Genomic DNA, 21,734 nt, shown 5'->3' on the forward strand with positions numbered 1-21,734 from the left:
GCAGGAAATCTTGATTTCTCTTTTCTTCCTTTTTCATCAGTGATGTACCCCAGACAGGCTCCAGACTGGTTTCCCTCTCGATCCAGCACGCTGCCTGCCTGCAGTGCTTTCCCCTGGAGCATCCTTGAGCCTGTCCAGAAAAAGTAAGAGCTCAGTTCCTCTCTGCTGCAGCCACCTGCCGTGACAAGTGGCCTGTCCTCGGGGAAGCAGCATCGTTTCCTATCATTAGTGATGCGGGGCATGGGAAGCTGTGTCCAGTCAGCTTTGTCTCTTGCTGGGTGCATGCTGGCCTGTGGCAGCTCATGCATCCCCTGGAGCTGCCTTGAAACCCACTGATGGGTAAAGAAACCCCATCCAGCTGCTCTTCTGTGTGCCTGGGAGTGCCTCAGCATGGTGAATAGCCACAAAAGAGCTCAGAAGACACAAGCATGAATGGTAAAAATGAGCGGTGTCAAGAGATCCAGACATGCTACACTGACAGACCTGTGCAGCAGCCCTGCTGAGTTCAGACTGGTCTGTCCCTCACTGCCCTGCTGGCCAAGGGGCACCCAGCAGGGACATGGCCTGGCAGATAGATGCCTGCAGGTAGCTGGCTCCTTCCATACATGCTTCAGGGTTGCCAGGAGACTGTGAGACCCTGGGCCGGAGCAGATCAGCAGGTTGTCCAGGCAGCTCAGTATTGCCCCTGGAAAGCAAGTTCTGGCAGCAGAGCCCCTGTTGCTAGCTGATGGTATCAGTTTGTATTAGATCCCACTGAGTGTATTTTACATAATTTGTTTCCCAGAATGAAGTGTTTTTACAAACACAGCATTTAAGCACCTTTTAAAAAGGAATGAAAAATCACCTTCCTCCCTGGAGCTAGGAAAAAAAGCTTAAAAGGAATCAGGAAAGTGCTCTCCCTACAGCACTCACTGGGCTGGGAAGCCCAGAAAACCTGGGGTTGGACTGGAAAAAATCTGAGGGCTCAAAGAGAAGAGCCTATGCTGAGAACACTGCTGCTGCCTTCACTGCTGTTTCTGGTTGGGACACCCAAAAGCAGGAATTGCTTCGGGTCCCTCTGCAGGAGAAGGGAGCACCACCAGGCTCTGGGTTGCTGAAGGGATGCTCATAGGCCACACTGCTGCTCAGCACTGGGAGATAAATCAGTGCTTGCTGGACGATGAAGGGCAAAGCGGTGCTGCTGAGGATGGATGCTGTGCAGCTGGCTGTGCACTGCGGCCCGGGCTGGGGGCTGCCGCTCTCACTCTCATTTCTTTTTTCACAGCAAGTGAAGGATGAAAAATCAGAGTAATGGCCAAGGAGTCGACATCCACTTGGCTTCTGTTGCCTGTGGTGTGAGCGATTTATCTAGCTAAGGCATTGCAGTGGAGTGAGACCAGGAGCAGGGGGACGGCGTTGCAGCGGCAGCATCAAGGTGTGCTACCCCCCTCTGTGCTGCCTTTGATTTGCTTCCAGGAGGGAACTCTGCTCCCCATTCCAAGCAGGCCTGGTGCTGGCTGGCAGAGCAGCGGGAGCCCTGCTGTAACTAATGAGATGTTTGCTGCTCGCTGCCTGACGCTGCGGTGGGTTCTCGGTGTGCCTGAGCCCTGTGCTGATAAACCAAGCCTCCCGGAGATGGAGCGGCTTCCCTCAGCTACAGGCCTGCTGTGTTCGCTCTTATCTAATAGGATCTTTCCTCTGAGCTCTGCTTAAGCCTCCTGTGTAGCATACCAAACCACTGAGGTTTGACCGTACAAAGAAGCGGTGCAGAGTGAGAGCAGACCTGAGTGTCAGCTGCCCTCCTTTGGGTCACTGTTGAACAGGACACATGCTCATGGGGGGTCTGTGGGTTCCCCGTGGCTCTGGAAGGTTCAGAGAAGGGAGCTTTTCCCCCAGCCAAACATTTATCCCCTCCTTGCTGCTGTTGCTGATTAGGGGATGGGTGTCTGTCTGTCTCTCCCCCGTTATTTATTATGCTGTAAAAGCCAAGGTAACCCATATCAGTAAATGCTGTGGAGGGTTTCACACATGTCAGCTGTGCGTACTTTATGGAGCAGACACTCTTTCAAGACAACGGGCTCCGTGTGGGGAGGCTGCTGTGATTAATGCTGCAGCGTTCACCTGGCTGCTTCCTCCCTGCTGCCACACTGAGCTGATGTCCCAGGGTGCCCCGAAAATGTGCATGAAGCAGCATGGGACAGAGGGAAGGGAAAGGCTCTGTGCCTCCTGTTGGCAGGAAGATGAGCAAAGCACACAAGGAGAAGTTTCTTCTCCAAAAAAGCAGTGATGCAGTGGCACAGCTGCTCAGGGAGTGCTGGGCTCACTGTCCCTGCAGGAGCTGCAGAGCCATAGGGATTTGGCACTGAGGGATATGGGCATGGTGGGGTGGGCTGGGGATGCTGGAAATTTGTTTTGGAGACTTTCAGACCCTTTCCTGTAGGCACCTGCCTGTTGCAAGAGACGTCCTCCATCTCCATGAGTTACTCTGGGCAGATCCAGCTCTCCTGCAGGATGCTCTCAGTAGTTGCTCTTGGCTGGTTCTGAGGATTCCTTTCTCCCAACACTTGTAGGTGATTGCTTCCTCCTTCTCCTCCGCCTTCCTTTTGTCTCTCTGCAGCACGACAGGTCTGGGAAGGGCCATCTGCCGCTGTGATTAATGGCCCTTTTCTGGCAAAACAACAGAGACAAATGTCCTTCTGAGCATGGCAGAAAGAAGCGCAGAAACAAGCTGGCTAATTTTCAGCCATTATTTTGGAACCCAAACTCCTTCCCGGTATCAATTTAGCTATTATTTCAAAAACTAATTAATCCTCACTCATGCAGCTCCGAGGGACCAGTGTTTAGATAATTAACAGCCCGTGGATTATGACAAGCCTTGCTCTCGGATCCTGTTACAGCGCTTGCCTTCAAGTACACTCGCACTGTTGTTCTGCTTACCAAGTCCTTTCATCAATCCATCTTTTTTTTTTTTTTAAACAATTAATAACAAGTAATTAGCCAGGATGGATTCTATTTGCTTTCTTGCAGCTCAGCTTCGTTTTGGAGGACTGAAGTGTTCTTCAGCTGCACGGGTTTGTAGTGATTTTGGAGCTAATTACAACCAAGCAGGATGGGTCACTGCCATTACCAGCATTTGGAAAAGGGAGTTGTTATTGCTCAGCTCCTCAGTAAGTGACATGAGGTGTGAGAAAGGAGATGCTTCTGTGAGGTTGTTGATACTTATCCATCCTGAGCTTCCATCCCAGGAGAATGTCTCTTTGAACTGCCCGAAGCTTCTGTTCTGCTGCTGCTCTGAACTCCTCTGAGGAGATTTCTGCCTGTGAATAGATTTGTCTTTTCTAACTTTGCTCAGGAAAGCTTTAGTTATACAAGGAGTTTTCATCTTACCTTTCATAGAGGTGAAGCTCGGTCTCAGCCTTTTTCCCTATGAGATGCAGGTCTCTGGCTGGCATCCCCTCTCTTCTGGTTCTCCATGCTGATGGGCATCTGAAGACTCCTGTAAGGCTGGGAGAACACCTGTGGTCCCTGCATCTTCTGCCCTCTGAGCAAAAGTAGAGCAAGGGGCCCAAGCCACCCCGGTTCCTGAGCTGTCTCTGCTTGGGGCAGCACGAGGGCATCCATCAGGTTGTGCTGGTTTTAAACAGCTGAGCACGGATGCAGACTCACTCCTGGTTTCAGGCAGAAGGAAATCCTTTCTGATAAGCTGCTGCTGTTTCAAACAGATGATAAATCTCTGCAGGTAGAACTCCCTGTGCTAGCAGTTTGACCCCTAATGAAGTATTTACCAGGTTGGCAACTCACTCTGCCTCGGGAAATACTGTCCTTTCACCTGTGTGCAGCTCTCACTTTTCTTTTGCAAAACCCATGGCTTAAGGAGAGCATCAAAGCAGCCAGCAGTCCACTCCTCACCTTCCCAGTCTCTCTCCATTCTCTTTGCAGATGCAGTTTGCCAGAGACCCTGTGGCTCTGCACCTTGGAGGGCAAAGAGCTTGCAGGAGAGCTGCACATCTTTGTGTTTGGGATGCTGTGTCCTCTTAGCAGCAATCAGAGAGCAGCAACCCGGGACCAGGGGAGTGGTGAGCCTGGTGGAAATGCCCCTCATATACTGGCTGTGAGCAATGGAAATAGAGCAAGGGGCTGCTGCTGACCCTGGTGTGTGCACCCTGAGGTGGTGGAGGCATCTTCAGAATTGAGCGTTTTGGGAAGGTTGCACTCTTTTGTCCATGTTTTAATGATTTGTTTCAGCAGGGCCAGGCATCTTCCTCTGCCGTGCTGCCATGACCTTTGCGGTGAGATTGTGCGTGGAGAAATGTGCTGAACCACCCCGTTGCCATGGAAACCGAGGCTGGGAGGGGACCAGCCTGCTCCTGCTAATTGCTGTGGATCTGTGACCCCATCCCTCCTGCCTCCTGTAAGTCTGTCCGAATGCACAACACTGGCCCCATCCTGCATCATCCTGCCCCTTGACTCCCAGCCCCAATGCTGTGAGCAGGATCTAGAGTTTCCTTTTCTCCCTTTTGTGTTATCACAACCTGCACGAGATAAGTTAACGTCCATGGCTTGAGCATCCCTGCAGCCCATCACCCTGTGCATGCACATCTGCCTGTATGCTCATTGCAGGAGCACAGTGGCAGTGCAGTGGTGCACCCTCCCTGCATCCCAGGCTGCCCTGGCTTAATCTTGTCCAATTAAATAACTGCAGATAGTGGGCTTAATAAGGCCCTGCTTTGAAAAATTACTGACTATTTCTTTTCCAACGTGCAGTGAATTAGGAGTCAGCCTGCAAAGCAGTGGTGAGCAGGGAAAGGACTGCTGCTAATTACTGTCCCTCATGTCCCCTCTGCTGTCACCACTGCTGTCGGGCCCCCCGTTGCTCCCTGCACCTGATTGCATTTTGCTGCTGGTTGTGGCCAATTTGCAGCTCTCAGCTGCTGCTGCTTCTCCCTTCCCCCCACAGCCCCTGCTCCTCTTCGAGTTTATTAATGAAAACCTTATCTGTTGGAGCAGATAATGCCAGAAATAATTAGTGCACACAGAGGGCTGGCAGGCTGCTCTCTGCTCCCACCACCCACACCCTCTCCTCTCCCTGTTTACAGTTTCCTGTGCTGCTTGGGGCTGCTTTTTGGGCCTCCTTGCTCTGCACAGATTTATTTGCTTCTCTCTCCAAGTTTTCTTTGCTCAAGACAGACCTGAGGCACAGACGCATCCTAAAGAGCTTGACCTTAAGCACCTGGGCTGCAGGTGCCCTGACCTTATTGCTGCTGGAAATGGGGAGCTGCCCCCCAAAGCCCAAGAGCAGGGATTGCATTTGCTCCTGGCATGCTCTGGTCAGGTCATGGCCTTGCTCCTGCTGTGCCAGCGCCATCCTCACTTTGCTCGTGCTCCCTTTCATTACAGTTAGCATCATTGTCTCTTGGCTTAAATCTTTCAGCCTGATAAAGGATGACAGCACTGCTCGAGTGCCTGGGATGGCATAAATAATTCCAGTGCTGAGAGAGATTTATGGCTATATAAATGTCAGGAGTGAGCCCGGTTTGTATTAATGGCCTTATTAGTTACGTTGCTGTAAAATACAGATCCTCCAATTGTTAAGCGGCCAAGCTTTTGGTCCACAGCATTAATCCAATAAATTTGGGCTTCTCAATACAAATCTTAGTCCCTGAACCGCACTGGAAAATTCTTCATGATATGTCAGAGAGCTTTAAATGGCTTTGGCTGAGACAGAGGTGGGAATAACAGAGCTGGTGGGAGCGCAGGTGTAAAGCAGTGCAGCAGCCCATCCCCACCCAAGGGCATGGGAAGTGTGGAGGTCCCTTGGCCGTGGGGATTGGTGGTTTTGTCACCAGCTTGGAAATCACAGCCCAACCCAAAAACTCTCATGGCCCCAAGGTGGCTGTCTGTCCTTCCCACCCTGCTGCCATCCCTCCCTGTTCCCTGGTACATCTCATATGAGGGCGTTTTGCAACTCTGCAAACTTTCCACCAGCGACCTGCCAAGTGCACGGGGAGGGAGAGGGGAAAGCACCACGATAATTGAAAATAAATGGTGCATTATATGATATAAATGTTCTGGTGCAGCCAGCTTGCTGTCGCTGATTATTTATTTGTTACTTGCAAACACTTTGAGGAGGTGTCTGGGGGGAGGGGTTTTGGAGATAAAGTGGTGATGCCTTCATGCAGAGGGAGCTGTGGGCCATGGGGAGCTCTGTGTGTCCTGCAGCAATGGCAGGGGGACAGCCACAGCCATTGGAGCAGAGATGTCATTGCCACATGGAGAGTCCAGAGTGTGAACCCAATGTCTTGGGGCATGTTGGAGGTCTTCTAGGCCCTGTGTGCACCTGTGAGAGGCAGGGGTCTGCAGGATTGGGGCAAACATGAGCAGGGAGCCTCCGGAGTTCTTCTCAGCCTGAGGTTGGGTTGCTTGCCGTATCTCTCTGGTGGGAATTAACTCCTGTTTGGTAGGGCAGGAGGCTGCCCAGGAGGGGTTGGATTTAACCTGGAACATGGACCCTTTTGCTGTGTTGGCTCCTCGGCCATGTCATTCTTCTTATGCCTTGACAAGACTTATCCTGGATTATTTTTCAGCTGCTATTTAATCTTGAGAGGGTTGCAAAAGCTTTGAACCACTACTTGAAGACTGAGTGAGTGATTTCTGGCCTTGTCAGACAAGGGGGGGGGATGTGGAGGTGGGATCCCAGTTGTGCACTGAGTTGCCCTCCCTGGACAGCTGAGACCTCCGCTCTGCAGAGAGCTGGGATCTCTGCATTGCTGGCTGGGGGAAAGGCTGAGGATGAATATGAACCCCCTGTAGCCTTCAGATGAAGTTGTAGAGATTTTGGCTTGAGGTTCTCCAAGTTCTGCTCATCTTGAATCAAACACCATGGACCAGGAACAGCATGAGGGCTGAACATCCACTGGGGGATGTTCATGGGACAGCAAGGGGCAAACCCATCCCTCCCAGCTCACTGAGGCTGGGCTGGCAGAACCCAGACTCCCTCTGGCCTCTGCCATGGTGCCATCAGACTTCTGCATGCAGTGTTTTGGGCAGGCAGCACGCTGGCCCTCGACACACTTTGGTTTTAAGCCACCCTGGTTCAGTCTGCTCTGGAAGTGGACTCATCCATCACTGCCAGCAATGCAGGACCATGGAGCACGTCTCGCTCGCCTGCACTGCCACAGCCCCTGAGCTCCAGGCATTGCCTTCCTCACTCCAGTAGCTGCCTTCAAGTACAATTCACTTTGTTATTAATTTCTTTTACACTGAGGCTCTTAAAGCCCATGGGAATGGGGACTTGGGTCACAGAGGCAATCTGCAGCTGAGTGCCTCTAAAAGCCATGGGCAGAGAGATGGAAACTTGCAACAGGCGCGTGCCAACCTCATGGTCCTGGGGGCAGTGGCACTGGGTGAGTTGGGCTCAGTTCAGTCCCTTGGGGCTGGAACCCTGTCACCATCCCAGCCCTGTGCCCCTTGAGGCTCTGAACCCCTTGGAGTTGGAAGAGGAGCTGTCCCCCAGCATCCCCCAGCCATTAGCAGCCTATACCAATCTTTACATTATGTTATGGTATGTTATTTACAGGCCATATCCCAGCCCCATATTAAAGACACAATTCTTATGCAGTTGGGCAGACAGCAGGATGCAGTTCTCTCTGGGATTCGATTGCTGCAGACTGCCAAAATCCTTGAGAAATGTTATTTTGGAGTCTGCTCCTCCGTGCAGAGGCTGTGTGTCCCTCTCATTATCAATATCAGCACACAGGACCCCCCCAGGTTCCTCCTCCCCAGCCCTGGTGTCCGTATTTACAGCTGGAGCATGCCAGGCTAATTGCTAATCAGTTGCATGCAATCAGCTCGTCTCCCACCACCTCGGGAAGGGCCGAGTGCTGAAGGTGACTCCTGCAGGAGTTCATTTCTTCAAAATAAAGGTGACAGTCAGCACAGGTTCTTTATCTGAGCAGCGGATGCTAAGCTGTGGGGCCAGCAGATGCCCTGGCTTGTGCTGGGCTCTGTGGGCTTTGGGCATGCACTTCTCTCTTGCATGGAAGAACCCAGTGCATAGAGCATCCCTGGTGGTGGAGGGACATGCCTGGATCTCCTGCTCTGCTCACAGGGAATGGCTGCAGTGTCTGAGCAGTGTGGTGGCTGTGGACTCGGTTTTGGGGACCTCGGCTCTGCCATTGGTAGAACTGCTGGGGCCAGACTGGAGGCAGCCCTGTTTGTGGGGTAATTAATTCTCTTTTGATCATCTGCCATGTAAATCATCAGCGGCCAGGAGTTAATCATGTGTACGAGATGAATCTTGCTCTTGCCTTAATGAGCGCCGAATCGTGACCGGCATCTGCTTACTCCCCACACTTTAATCTCCTGTACAGTGTGAACAATTAATTCTATCTAATAATCTCCTCTTTATTCTATTAAAAAAAAAATAATAATAATCTGAGGGCAAACAGCCTCTGCTCCCCTGACCTTTGCTGCTTTGGTCTCAGACAACCACTTGCTCTTCTGGAGCAAAGGAAGGGGCTGTGGGTTCCACAGCTGGGATGGCACATCCCTTCCCTTGGAGCTTGCTTGTCCCCTGTCCCCAGGACTAATCCTGCTGGTCCCAGCACAACAGGGTTCTGCCCTGCTCAGCTGGGAACCAGAGGGCACCGAGGGTTGCTTGCAGTCCCTTGGTGACATGCAGTGATGTTTTGCCAGAGGCTCTAAGTCCAGTCCAGTTGGAAGGAGAAGCAAGGTCAGCAGGATTTGGGGCTCCTGGATGCATTCCCTGTCACATCGGTTCCCGGGGCTGTAATTTAGTCTGGTTTAACTGGAGCTTAAATTAGCCCGGAATGGAACGGAGCTGCAGCTGCATTCAAAAACATCTGAAATCACAGCGCAGTAAAACATTTCCGCGTTCCATTAACGCCTCTCAGCAGGAAGTGTCTGCTCCCCAAATCCTCTGCTGCTTCTCCGCAGCTCTGAAAGCCTGCACGGCACTGGCTGTCCCTCAGCCACCCGTCCCCAGCCTCCTTTCTCCCCATGTCATTGGCATTCAGTTCTCCTGTTTATTCAATTAGTGCCTTTCTGCTTAATTATCTGGTTAATGTGAACATGCCTAATTGCTGCATTGGTGAGAGGGGTGCCTGTGCCCCTGCACGGCGCACAAGGCCATGAAACTCTACAGAATGGACGCTTGGAAAAAGCCTGCTCCAGCTGATGAAGGAAGGGATGGGTTGAGTTGGGTTTGAGATGGGGCAGCCCCATGGAAGGGATGGACAGGGTGGCATAGGATGGGTTGGGATGGGATGGGAAAATCACCATGCAGGTGGTGCCAACTTGGTGGCAATGGTGATGCCACCAGCTTCCAAAATGTCCACCTTCCCACATCTGTAGGGCAGGGCGTCTCCCTATTTCTATTTCAAGGGAAAAAAAGGGCTTTTTCTCCTTACCCTTTTCTCTCTCCTCCCTCCAAAGTCACCTCCAAAGCCTCATCCTTGGATGTTCTCAGCTGTGGGGGGACAGTGAACGGACCCAATGGTGGGGGACTGTTCTTGGGAGCTTCTCAATGGGAAGCTTTACATCAACTTTCCATGAAATGGATATTTCTAAAGGGAGAGATGAATGCTGGCATGGGAGGGATGGACCCAAGGCATGCTGCATCCTCAGTGTACAAACAGAATCCCCCCACTGCTGGCTGGGGCTGGCTTAGCAGAGGGAATAATTGGTAGGTGCTGCTGAATGTAATGAATAGAGGGTACTCACAGCCTTTGTTTATTGACTCTTGAGTTGTAATGAATACTTCCAGAGGTAATTATTGATTTTCTGCATTTGCAGGAAACCTGCTTGGCTGGGAGATGGGTGGAGGTGGATACAGGGAGGTTTTGTGCAGAACCGGGCTGCTGAAGAGCCTTCACCCATGGGGAGCAAAGTGGGAACAGAGGTATGGATGGAGATGCTCTCAAAGTCACAGGATGGTACAATGCCACTGTCCTGGCCATGGGGCCACAGGGACAGGCTCTGTTCTGCTTTGTTGGGTATCTGGGGACTACAAGAACCAATGGGCACGGAACAGCAGCTGCAGTGGGCAATCAGCATCCACCGGGTTCTGCAATGTGTAAAGCACAAAGCAAGCAATCCAAAACCAAGGAAAAATACGACATCTATAGAAAAAATATTTGTCCAGCTCCAGGACAAACCCAGCTTTATTCACTCTGGAAGGGAGAAGAGATTAAAATGTAATCCTGGGTAAACACATTTTCTGCTTTCTTCCCCTTGGGTACCTCTCAGCAGGCGCAGATCCGTCCTGCTGAGCTCCCTGTGCTCATCCATGGCAGCAGCCGAACGCCCCGGGCAGCTTTTGGCTGTCATCTCCCAAATCAAAATCTGGGACTGGGGTGGGTAAGGGGGGGCTGGGCCCTTAGGGTGGGGGGAGAAAAAGGGGACGGTGCATCCCCCCGGGGCTGCTCCCTGCAGGGTGTGGTGCTGGGACTGTGCTGGTAGTGCCGGTAGCACCCAGCATCGCCTCTGCTTATCACACAGAGCTTTTTCTGGGCATCTTATGTTGCTTTTTTGGGCTGTTTATTTATGAGGCAATTTATTAGAGCGCAGTTATTCTATAGTGGGGAAATGTATTCCTAGGAGCCTCCGTTAACAGAGCCAATTGCTTAATTAGCTCGCTGATGTCTCCATGAGGTACGCCAGGAGAGGTTTCTGCTTGTAACAATCACTGCCTTCCTCCTGCACACACACCACCCGTGCTGCTAATTTAATAGTGCAAATATTTATTATCCCCAGTGTTTGGCAGCGAATCTGGGGGTGTTTTGAGCAACTCCAGTCTCTAGCCCCAGGGACAGGGCTGGACTGGTGGGGATGGCTATGGGCTGGGGGGTTAAAGAGGGGAATGGTGGAAATGTTGCATTGTGCACGGGGTCCTTGGCTGCAGCTGCATCCTGCAAACCTCAGGGCAGGCACCAGTGCCCGATTGGGCTTTTGGGCACCAAGCTGCAGCGATGGGATGGAGCTGGCCCTGCTGCTCGTGTGTTTACCACAAGATGCTCTCAAGTCCTTTGTGATTTTTCTTCTTTCTCTATTGTTCCTGGCTATTGTTCCTGGCTCCATTATTCCCCGGTTGCTTACATAAATCAGCACGTGGCTCTCCGAGACACGACAGGGAGCAGCGCATCCATCCAAGGTCACTGTCCCTTGTGCTGCAAGAGACAAATTCCCTCCAAGGGCCGTGAGCTCCGGGATGCTTCCTGCGCGGCCGAAATGGGCCCCACGAGGACCATCCTGGTGCTTCCAGCCAAGGATGCTCTCGGTCCAGGGATGCTCCCAGCAGAGCAGCGGGGGGAGGCGGCACCGGGGAGGGGACAAGAGCGGGCCCGGCCCCATTCCCCGCCTCGCTGCCACAAAACGGGAGCCGGGAGCCGGCTCGGCTTCACACTCTCCCCTCCAGCCTTACCGAACCGGAATATCCCCCATTAAACCTCGGAGTGAACCCAAGCCGGCACCGAACCGAGCCGTGCGCGGTCAGGAGGGATGTAGAGATCAGCACCGCGGAGAGCGGCCGCGCCGAGCCGCGCCGGGGCCATGGCCAGCGTGCAGCAGGGCGAGAAGCAGCTCTTCGAGAAGTTCTGGCGAGGGACCTTCAAAGCCGTGGCCACACCGCGACCGGAGAGCATCATCGTGGCCAGCATCACCGCCCGCAAACCGCTGCCCAGGTAAGGGGTGGGGAACCCTCGGCTTGGGGGCTGCTCCCTTCTGCAGATGTCTTACTGAAGGGCTGGGGTCACGGGGGCTGCCTGCGGCTGGGGGATCTGAGCTTTCTGTTCCCTCCTCCCCAAGTGGGAAACTTTGGCTCTTTGGAGCCTGGAGTAGTGTGAGGGGCTGGATTGTGGTTTTGGGGTGGGGGCTCAGCCATACGGCCCCCAGCACACGTCCCTCTGGTTGTCTGTCCCCCTCCTTCCCTTGGAGTCCAAGCCCAGGGCAGCAGGGTCAGACCACACAAAAAGGGACCGAGGGGCTGCTGGTTCCTATTGAGCTCTGCTGGGATGCGCAGGGATTTGTGTGACTTCCTCACAACAACACATCCTCAAATCTAGAGCATTTTTATTCTGTTGGCTGTCACAATATTGACTAAGAGCATCTTTGCACTGTTTTTCAAAGGGAGTGAAGCTTCTTTCCATTGCTCAGTGTCACCAGAGTTTGGTGAAGGTGTTGGATCAGTGCAGGACAGGGCTGGGGGATCAGCCTGCACCAAACATCCCAGAGCCCATGTGGACCCACACTGGGGTCGCTGAATGCTTCCACTTCTCCGTTAGTGGTCAATCAGGTTTGGAAATTGGGGAAGCTCAGCTTGGGGCACCGTGGGCAGCAGTGGCTCTTACAGCATTTCCAAACTGGGCTGCGATCCCAAAGGCTTCACTGCAGAACTGATCTAAGAGCAAAGCCCTCTGTGCCAGCAGGCAGAGGGATGAAGGGAGCAGGGAGCCCAGCACAACACCACGGTGACCATCTGTGTCCCTATTTCCTCCCAGCTTGGCAGATGCAGGCAGCGTGGGGTTCCCATTGCAGAAAGGGATTTTCCTCCTCCTGGAGGGGTCCGTAGGGTTCTTGCCTTTTGGGTCCATGCGCAGCCCCAGATCAGAGTGCTTCCCCAGGGTGCCCCGGCTCTGCAGATAACGCCTCTTCCCTCCTAATTCCCGACAGGAGCTCTGGGAGGTTTGCAGGGTTAAAGCTCTGCTAAAACCACATTTCATCTGGAACAAAAGAATACATTAATCCCACCCGTGGCCAGCCAGGGGCTGCGCTCCGGGGTCTGCCCTTGACTCCGTAGAGCAAAAGGGATACTGAACACTGTGGCACAGAGCTGAAGTCTCTCCTTTTCCATCTCCACTTTCTTCTTGCTGAGTCTTTTATTTTAAGGCAGTGGGTGGTTGTTCATTATCGTCATTACCTGCGCACAGCCCCGCGGAGCTGCGGTGGGATGCTGCTTCTCCTTCCATGGGGAGCTTCAAGAGGCACGGGGCTGCCACTGCCCACTGGCACCCACTGGTACCCCAAGTACCAGCCGCATCCCTGCTGCCAGATGGCTGAAGTGGGTCACCCCGGGCCAGTGCAGGGATTTATTTTAACCCCTAATCCCCCAGGATGTGTTGTGCTACACGTGGTTTCACTGCCCAATTTGCAATCGGCAGTGATTTTGGGTTTGGATGGGACCCAGCTCTCTGCCACCCCAACCCGCAGCTCGTCGAGCACATCACTGGTTCCTTCATCCCCACCATCCTGCTCAGTCCCCACATGTCAGCACCGGGCTGTGCTGCCGGAGGGCCCCCGGCTCCGCTAATCCCCCCCTTGTCCATCGGGCATCTGCTCAGCGGGGCCTGGCTGCCATCTGCTCCTTCCCGCGCCCAACGAGCCGCAGCGCTAATGAGCCCATGGCTGCAGCCCAGCGGGGGGAGCGGGCCTGGAGGAGGAAAGCAGAGGGGGGAGCAGCAAAGCCCCCGTGCTCGGGGCGCCGTCAATAGGGCGGCTTTGTCAGCCCCCGCCCGCCGGCTCCAGCTGCACGGCGGCTGCGCTCATTAGGCAGCTCGAGGGCTGCTGGGGGTGAGGGCAGAACTGGGGATGTCCATAGGACCCACAGAGCCTTCCTCCTCCTCACGGTCCTCTTCTCTCAGCCCCATTCCTGGCTTGGTGCTGGGGCGATTCGCAATGGTAAAAGTTCATTGGTCCCCAAGGGCGCCGTCTGCATCCCAGGGCGCAGTGTGGCAGCAGGGGGTCTTGTGGAGCTCTGGATGATGAGCCTGGGATAAAGTGAGGAGCTGCAGGGCTTTGGGTCCCCATTGGGGTGAGGGGCTGCAGGAAACCACATCAGGCTAATCCCCCCCCCAACCCATTCCTGACTCCTACTCATGAATGGGAGATGTGTCCAAAAAAATGACTTAGCTCATCTTGGCATGATAGGACCGTCTGGAGAGGGCTCATAACCCTGCACCACTCCTTCAAGGTTTAACTAACAAATATTTGGGGCTATGAGATGTGGGCAGATCAGTCCTGGGAGGGTTTACCTATCCATAAGGCTGGGGCTCTCCTCTCCCCCTCCCTGCCTCTCTCCCTACAGCCAGACCTTCATGCGCATTTTTCCATAATATGAACTTTCCAAAGGCAATCCCTTCCTCAGTGAAATGAAATCATTTCATGCATGATTGCAATTCTTCGTTCTCTTTTTATTTCTTCCTTACCTTTTCTTCCCATGGCCACTGAAACCTCTCTGTCATTGCAAAGCCCGGAGCGGGGCATTAAATCCCACCTGTGCCTGGGGTTGGCACTGGGGGTGGGCACTTTGTGTGACCATACAGCAACTGAGGGGCAGCTGGGTGCCCAGAAGGGATGCCCCAATTTGGAACCCATTGGTGCTCAGCAGGCAGAGGAATGGGGCCCGATGGCACAGGAGCACTGATGGTGCACTGGCGCGATGCAGCCCTGGTGCCACCACCTCCCCTCCACGGGTAAGCTGAAAGTGCTGACAAACACTGGGAGTGTAAAAATAGCAATTTTTTTTTCTTTTTTTTTTTCACAAGTACCTTCCCTGCTAGTGCAGGGACTGCGAGGAGAGCTTGAAGAACTGGAAGTGGGAACAAACTCTATTAAAAGAGAGAAAGGTGCTGGGGAATGCACTGCAGTCCCTGCACTGTTTTTGTCCTTTTCTAGGGACAGTGGGACTGGTCTGAAATTGGTCTCTTTTGGGGCAGATTTGGGTTGAAAATGACCTCTTTTGGGGCAGGGTTTGGCTGAAAATGGCCTCTTTTGGGGCAGGAATGCTTGCGCAGGGCATCTTGGGGCTGAAACAGTCCCTGAATCCCCATGCTGAGGTTGGGGCTAATTGATCTGCTGACAACCCCGTTCAACACTCCATGTTTAATTGATGTCTCTCCATTAATGAAATGAGCAGCTGGCTGCAGCTGGCCTGGCTCCAGGCTGGTCAGCAGGACCAAGGCCATGGGGCTCAGTGCTGCTCCTCCGGGGTCGCTCTGCTCACTGCCCCCATCCCCACTTCCCATTCCTTTTCCAGTTCCCCATTTTGGCTCTCAGCTACGTTCCTCATGGAGCAAAGGATGGGGCTCACCTTGTTGTTCATGGTGCAGCAGCAGCCGAGCCAGCACCCCGCTCACCCTCCCCACCGCTCTGCTATTGATTTGCCCTGACCTCGCTTTACCATGCTCTGATTTCTTTCAATCAGGCTTTGAATGAAGCCTCTGCACCGTTCAATAGAACCGGCCCTGGGATGACCCAGCTGGAGGTGCTCGGAGCGCTCCTGCATCCCCCCTGGAGCATCTGCTGGAGATGCAGTGGCATGGGCTGCCAGGGAGCGGTCAGGTCTCCGTCCCTGGAGGTGTTCAAGGAAAGTGCAGATGTTGCACTGAGTGATGTGGTCCGGAGTGAACACGGCATGGATTAGGGTTGGACCAGATGACCTCAGTGGTCTTTCAAACCTTAGAGATTCTGTGATCCCGTGCGTCCCACGTCCCACAGCATAAACCCACCGCTTCCAGGCTGCTGCCTGTCCCCTTTGCCCCAAACCCGAGCATCCAATCACCCACCCACAAAAGCCTTCCCAGTCTCCTTGGTGGCTGTCCCCTCCTCAGGGCTGCGTTTGCTCGGTGTCACGTTGGTTCCGGCAGGCCGATGGGCACAGCGCTTGTTTGCAGAGATTGCACTGAGCAGAAATCCCTGCACTTCATCTCCAGCTGCAATTACCAAAGCCAAGTCGATGCAGTTGATGGTAATGGGATGGTAACACTGTCTGAATTTGTATTTAATGCTGATTCCAAGGGTCTATAATTTTCATCAGCACCACGCGACTTTTTATAGAACAGAAAAAATGTGAGAGCAGTTAATGAGCTGTAATTCTGGAGAGCTTCTGCCTTGATTGGGACTAATTATTTTCTTTATAAAAATAATTAACAACCCACACAACCTAAGGAGTGAAAGGCATGTGGCATTAATTAAACCGCGCGGTGTCTTCAGCGCACCTTTATCTGCTGATCCCGTCGTGTCCTGGGCACAAGGCTGGGCATCGCTCACACCGTGCCAAGGGACAGCGAGGGGGCAGGGGCACACTGGGACCACCCTGAGCCCAAACACACCTCTTTCTGCAGTGCTCTAAGAGCCTGGGATGAGCCCCAGGTGGATGGGGAGCGTGTCTGTGTGCTTAGCCGCACGCTTACATAATACACAATTGTTAACAAGACTAATTCCTCTATTTTCCTGGAGGTATGCTGAGAACTAATGAATATATTTGCATAATCTTGATTTTGTTTATGAATAATTCTGGATTATCCCGACGTGAATGGCACAGGGGCTTTGCCACCCCGGGTTGCCTTTCAGCGGAGGATAGCAAAGCGTTTTGCAAATATTAGTTCAGCCTCACAAATCCCAGCAAGCAATAAAATTATTATTACACCCAATTAAAGATGGATGTGCTGAGCAGGAGAATGACTGTCTGCAGCCTCAGGGCCGGGAGCCTGGGGCCAGAGCTTCCCCCTGGGAGCCTCTTGCCATCTCCCTGCCTGGGCTGGGAGTCTCTCTGGTGAGAGAAATTAGTTGCGGAGCTCCTTATTGCAAACAGAGGGGGAATAAGCTTTGTCTGAGCACCAAAGGGAACACTCCCGCTCCATGTGGAGCATCTGCCTGACCTCCCTGCGCTCCCCTCCTGCCCGATGAGCCCTGCTAAGATCCATGCTCAAAGCCATCTCCCATTGCTGCCGACAACTGTGTGCTCACAATCCGCTATTCGATTAAAAGCTAACGAGCTATGTTATTGGCAAATAAACTATTTATCTTGCTGCCATTTGCCCTGCTCAACAGAGCGGGACTTCGGGCAAGGGAACTGCAGCAAGGACCCACGGCCCTGTCTGGTGCAGGGATGGGACCTGGTTGACATTGCTGTCAACTTTTCAGGTTGGAAACCTGCAGGGTGTTTGCCAGGGAGGGAGATTTGAAAACAGGAAAGGCACAGGGCTGCTTGCTGAGAGCGGCATCTTGGGGAGGAGGACACCCAAAGGCAGTCCTAATTAGGATTGCAGCTCTAAGCTATGGTGGAGACACCTGCCCCAGTGCTGCCAGCAGCTGCCTCCAGCAGGAGTTTGCGATGCAGATGGAGCCATTCCTACCTCTGTGCCCATTATCATCCCCATTCCCAACCCTACCCTCATCCTCAATCCCCTCCCCATCCTGAACCCTCCCCCCATCCTCATTGCTTCACTATCCCCATCCCCATCTCCATCCCCATCCCATCCTTGTCCTCATCTGATTCTCATCCCTGTCCCCATCCCATCCCTAATCCCATCTCCATTCCCGGGCTGTGACCATGCAGTGTCCCTGTAGCACCTGGCACCAACCCTGCCATCAGCAGGGACGCCTCTGTTCTTACACAGCCATGCATAGCAAATCAGCTGCTGGAAAAATGAAGAGCCAGGGCTGCTTTTTTGGCCCAGGGTGAGATAAGAGAGGTTGTGAAACATTTCTGGAGGCCAAGAAGCAAAAAAGAGCTGCTGCTTGGTTTGGTCTTGCAGCAGGATGCAGGGGTGTGGGAGGGGGTTGAGCTAAAATTGGATGAAAAACACCTATTATGGAATTGTGTTTCTTTTCTGTGCTTAAGCTGCTTCAAGGAAGCCACGCGCTTTTCTGCAGCTGGTGCCTCTGCTGATGCACGAGGAAATAGTGGAGAGAAGATTAAAATTGAACTGGCTCAGGATCCGTGCAATCAGGGAAAATATCGCAGTGATTTGCTATTATAATTTCCAATAACAAATGGCAGGGCTCCTGCTGCACTAATAACAGTGGTCTGAATGAGGTGGGGAAGGAACCTGCCGTGGAGTGGTTTTGTGTCTGTGTTTGTGGAAAGCACTTAACAACCTCCCCCACCTCCTAATTTTAAAGAGGTATTTTTAGTGCCTGTTTCAAAGGGATTTACGTAAACACATCTGCATGAGTTTTGGCGTGGAAATCTCTTTTACAACCTTCTCCTTTCCCCCCCTCTTTCTGCCGGGTCAAAGGAGCGGTTCAACCATTTTCTTTTTCAATCAACTGAGAAGAGGCAGAAAGCAAGAGAGAAAGAAAAGGATGATTTCACCAATGCAAAAAGCCTCCTCTGCATAGAGTGATGCGTTTTGAGAGGATTGTGGCACAGCGCAGTGGATGTGGGACAGCAGGGTCCCAAGGCTGTGGGTGCAGGTGATGCGTTGGCGCAGCGGTCCAGGGAGTGGTGGGCTCACCAACCCTGGAGTTGTTCAGGGAACGTGGAGATGTGACCCTGAGGGATGTGGTTATGGGCACAGTGGGGTGGTTTGGGTTTAGGCTTGAGGATCTGAGAGGTCTTTTCCGGCCTTCACGATTCCATGACTCTATGATTCTATGATCCACCACCCAACCCCGCTGCGCCCTTCAAACAAAGCTCACCAGGAAGGCGGTTTTTCAGCTTCTCGCTCCTCCAGCGATGAGGAGCTGCAGGAGAAAGGCTGCTTGATGAGAGCTTTGTGGCAGGAGATGGCTCGGGGACTCAGGAGCCTGAGGGCAGGGGAGGGGGCTATGTCACCCAGCGCATCGCATGGTCTGATGGCATGGCATGTGCCCATGGTGCTGAGCTCTGCGACGGGGACACAGCCACGGTTTGCTCCCGAGGCAGCAAACACCCTGTGCCTTTGCCCTGTCCTCCGTGTCTCTCCCAGCTGTCATGGCCCAGCCCATGAAAGACAACAACAAAAAATATATGTTTATATCTATCTATTCAATCAATGTCGATGGAGCTTAACGCAAAGGGATTACCAGCCCGTTTAGAGCGTTAGTGACTCTCGGCTTTCACCGGAGGAGAGTATTGGGTTGAATTGAAGCCAGCCTTTGATGGGATTGGAGAATAATTATTTCCATCAATAATTACTTCCAAGCCCAGAAGAAATGGTCCCCAGTGTGTAGCAGGACAGCAGCCCTTGGTTGCCTTCAGGCTAATGTGTTTCAACGGCGAGACCTGAAATGCCATTAGTGGGGACATCACCCACTGTGCCCAGGGAGGGCCCCCATCCGCACCATTGGAGCTGCTCCAGCTTTGCACAGGTCATTAATTTGGGGACATTTTTAATGGATCCTAATGACTGAGCCTCAGAAGACTGTTCTTAAAAGGGGGTTGGGAAATGCCACAAGCTAATTAGCTCACACAAAGAAAGCAATTAACCATGTAGCTTCCTGGATGGTTAAAAATAACACAGATAATGGGAAAAGACTGGGAGATTTTTTTACAAGCAGAATAATAGATTTTAAAGCTGGAGGGACCATCAGATCTGCCAGCATTACCTCTTGCATGTGATGGGTGGGAAATATTTTCTCCAGCTTCATCCCATTGACCCCCAGCGCATGTGTTTGCCTAATGTTCATCCCTAAACCTTCAGGCATTGCAAACTGTGCTCCAAGAAAGAAAGGGCTGCTAGAAAAGGTGGGGTTTTCCTGAGAACACGGGTTGATATAGGAATGAAGTCTCTTCGACAGATGCTCCAGCCCCCAGAATTGTGATTCTCATGACAGGGGCAGGCAGAAAGATGTTCCCAGGGGCTGCAAGCCTCTGGCCATGGCTAGCTGGGGCTGACGTGCTGCTTCCCCATGGAATTGCACTTTAGCTTCCTTCCTGGCACCACTGAAGCCCCAAGATGTGCAACACTCTTGGTCCTGGCCCTTCGGCATGTATTTGGTGACTGTGATGGTTTCCAAAGCCGAAATGCCTGGTTGGGCTCAGCCTTGCTGATGCTTCCTTTGTTTATCTGTGTAATGCTCTGCACGACACCAAAAATGTGATGTTCTCATTCCCCACTGGGTATGGTTTACGACTTTCCATTAGTGCTTCCATTCTTTGATACAAATACCTGCAGGGCTCTACTCACACGGGCTCCCTGGGGCTTGTGCAGGCACCTGCACGGCTCAGGTGGTTCCCTTTGTTTTCTAGCTCTCTTATTGCTCTTTCTGGCCTCTTGCCACGCAGTGGGACGCTCAGCTGCCTGCCGTACTCTGCCGAGGATCGACGTCCTGAGAAGCTGAGCAGCTGTGTGTCCAAGGAGACCTCCACCACTAACGGCTGGGCAAGAGGGAAGGAGAGACGCGGCCATGCTCACCACAGGTCACGCAGGTAGGGACAGGGCCACCCCGCCTGAGGTTTGGTGGAAGAAACGTCATCCTCATCCCTGCTGAGTCTGTGAGATCTGGGCAGGGGTCAGACAACCGTGTGAACTGCCGGCATCCCATGTGCTACGGGGCACATAGGTTCCTCCTGGCTGTGGATCGCCCTCAGCAGTTCCCATCTCCCATGCCTAGATCAGAGCAGCAGCACTGCCTTAGCTAGGATATCGCTTTGTTATCGGTATGCTGTTAGCCCCTGACAACTTGCAAAGGTAAAAATGAATGAAGCTTGCTAAGCAAGGCAGCTGGGGTCTCAGCCTTTGTTGCTGAACTGGGATTAAGGCCTTTCTGTTTGGTTAAAGATGCTGGAAAGAAAGGGACAGAAAGTGCATTTACTATCTTCAGATGTCAGGCTAACTGGAACAATAATCTAAAGTGTATTTTTAATTAGACTCTGATTACAATCACAGAGGAACAATTAAAGTTAGATCAGCTCAGGGAGGAGGCTTCCACTTCAAAGACAAAAGGCTTCATCTTGGGAGCAGGGGGAGGGCTCCAGGCAGGCTGCCTATGGCTGAGCACACAGCCTGGAGGTTCTCCATGCCCTGGCACAGACATGGCAGGAGCTGACGATGGCCTGAGATGAGGAGGGGGCTGAGCTGTGCTGGAGCCTACATCCCACATCCCTATGAGGATGGCTTTCCAACACGAGGTCCCAATGGTGGCACCTCCAACCAGTGGGATGAGCAGTGGGGATGCTGAAGCATAGACCCTGTGCTCTAGTTTCCATCATTCACTGCCTTTCTTTAGGGTCACCAGCCCCCATGCATTTCATATTTTCAGCGCAGTGCTCCAAATTAATTAAGTGCAGCGTTTGCTTTTTGCTGAAATGTAACACAATTTAAAAAGAAATTAATTTACAGCTTTTTTCCCCCCAAAGTTTAACCACCGTGTAAGAGATGCTTATCTCACTAAATCACCATAGCACATCAATAAATACATATTTTTCTAATCAATTGCTATTTAACATTTGCCATGTCTTATATTACTGTTAAATTCACTCGGTCTCAATAATTATTGTATGCAAATCAAATGCCGATTAATTATTTAAAACATATTTACAAAGCAGCAAAACCCATAAATCTGTCATGGAGTTGTTAACCTCAGCAAGCTCATTTCAAATAACCAGCTGGCATCGCAGCCACGTACAGTGTCTGTCTCATTATATCTCCATTAAACCCATGGAGGAGGCGCTCAATTTCAAGTGAGGGTAATTAGAGGGTAATTAGGTGCCCTGATCTGTCCCGGTCTGCCCTCAGGTAGGGATGGTGGCATGCGGAGGTGAGCAACCCCAAGTGAGGTCATTCTGAGGGTGTTTTTATGCATTTATTTTAAAACCTTGTTTGGCTTTATCCCCCCTCCTCAGCCCCTCGTGTGATGGGGAACGTGCACCGCTGCCAGCCCGGGGCAAGAAGAAGAAGAAGAAATCCAGCCGCAAGAAGCGACGGAGGTGAGGGCAGCCATGTTGGCCTGGGCCTTGCCTTATGAGCCTCATGGGGAAGGTGTGAGGGGCTGGGCTCTGCCGGCCATCCTCCTGCCCTCCCCTTACACCTAAA

General features: G+C 52.5%; 1 protein-coding gene across 6 annotated transcripts in view; it reads left to right on the forward strand.

Annotated features, from left to right (window-relative positions):
- SRRM4 (serine/arginine repetitive matrix 4) overlaps positions 1-21,734 on the forward strand; it is a 62,254-nt gene that overhangs the window by 21,636 nt on the left and 18,884 nt on the right. For 2 of the 6 annotated variants that reach the window (XM_048963903.1, XM_048963904.1), the window contains 5 exons: positions 41-4,390; positions 9,793-9,898; positions 11,104-11,678; positions 19,985-20,128; positions 21,545-21,628. In XM_048963903.1, coding sequence (XP_048819860.1) covers positions 11,548-11,678; positions 19,985-20,128; positions 21,545-21,628 — 359 coding nt within the window. In that variant the 5' untranslated portion in view covers positions 41-4,390; positions 9,793-9,898; positions 11,104-11,547. Of the gene's footprint in view, positions 1-40; positions 4,391-9,792; positions 9,899-11,103; positions 11,679-19,984; positions 20,129-21,544; positions 21,629-21,734 lie in introns of those variants that run through there. The other 4 variants (XM_048963902.1, XM_048963908.1, XM_048963906.1 and 1 more) reach the window with 4 other exon arrangements.

This window comes from Lagopus muta, chromosome 17, assembly GCF_023343835.1.
Source record: "Lagopus muta isolate bLagMut1 chromosome 17, bLagMut1 primary, whole genome shotgun sequence".
NCBI classification, from domain to species: domain Eukaryota; kingdom Metazoa; phylum Chordata; class Aves; order Galliformes; family Phasianidae; genus Lagopus; species Lagopus muta.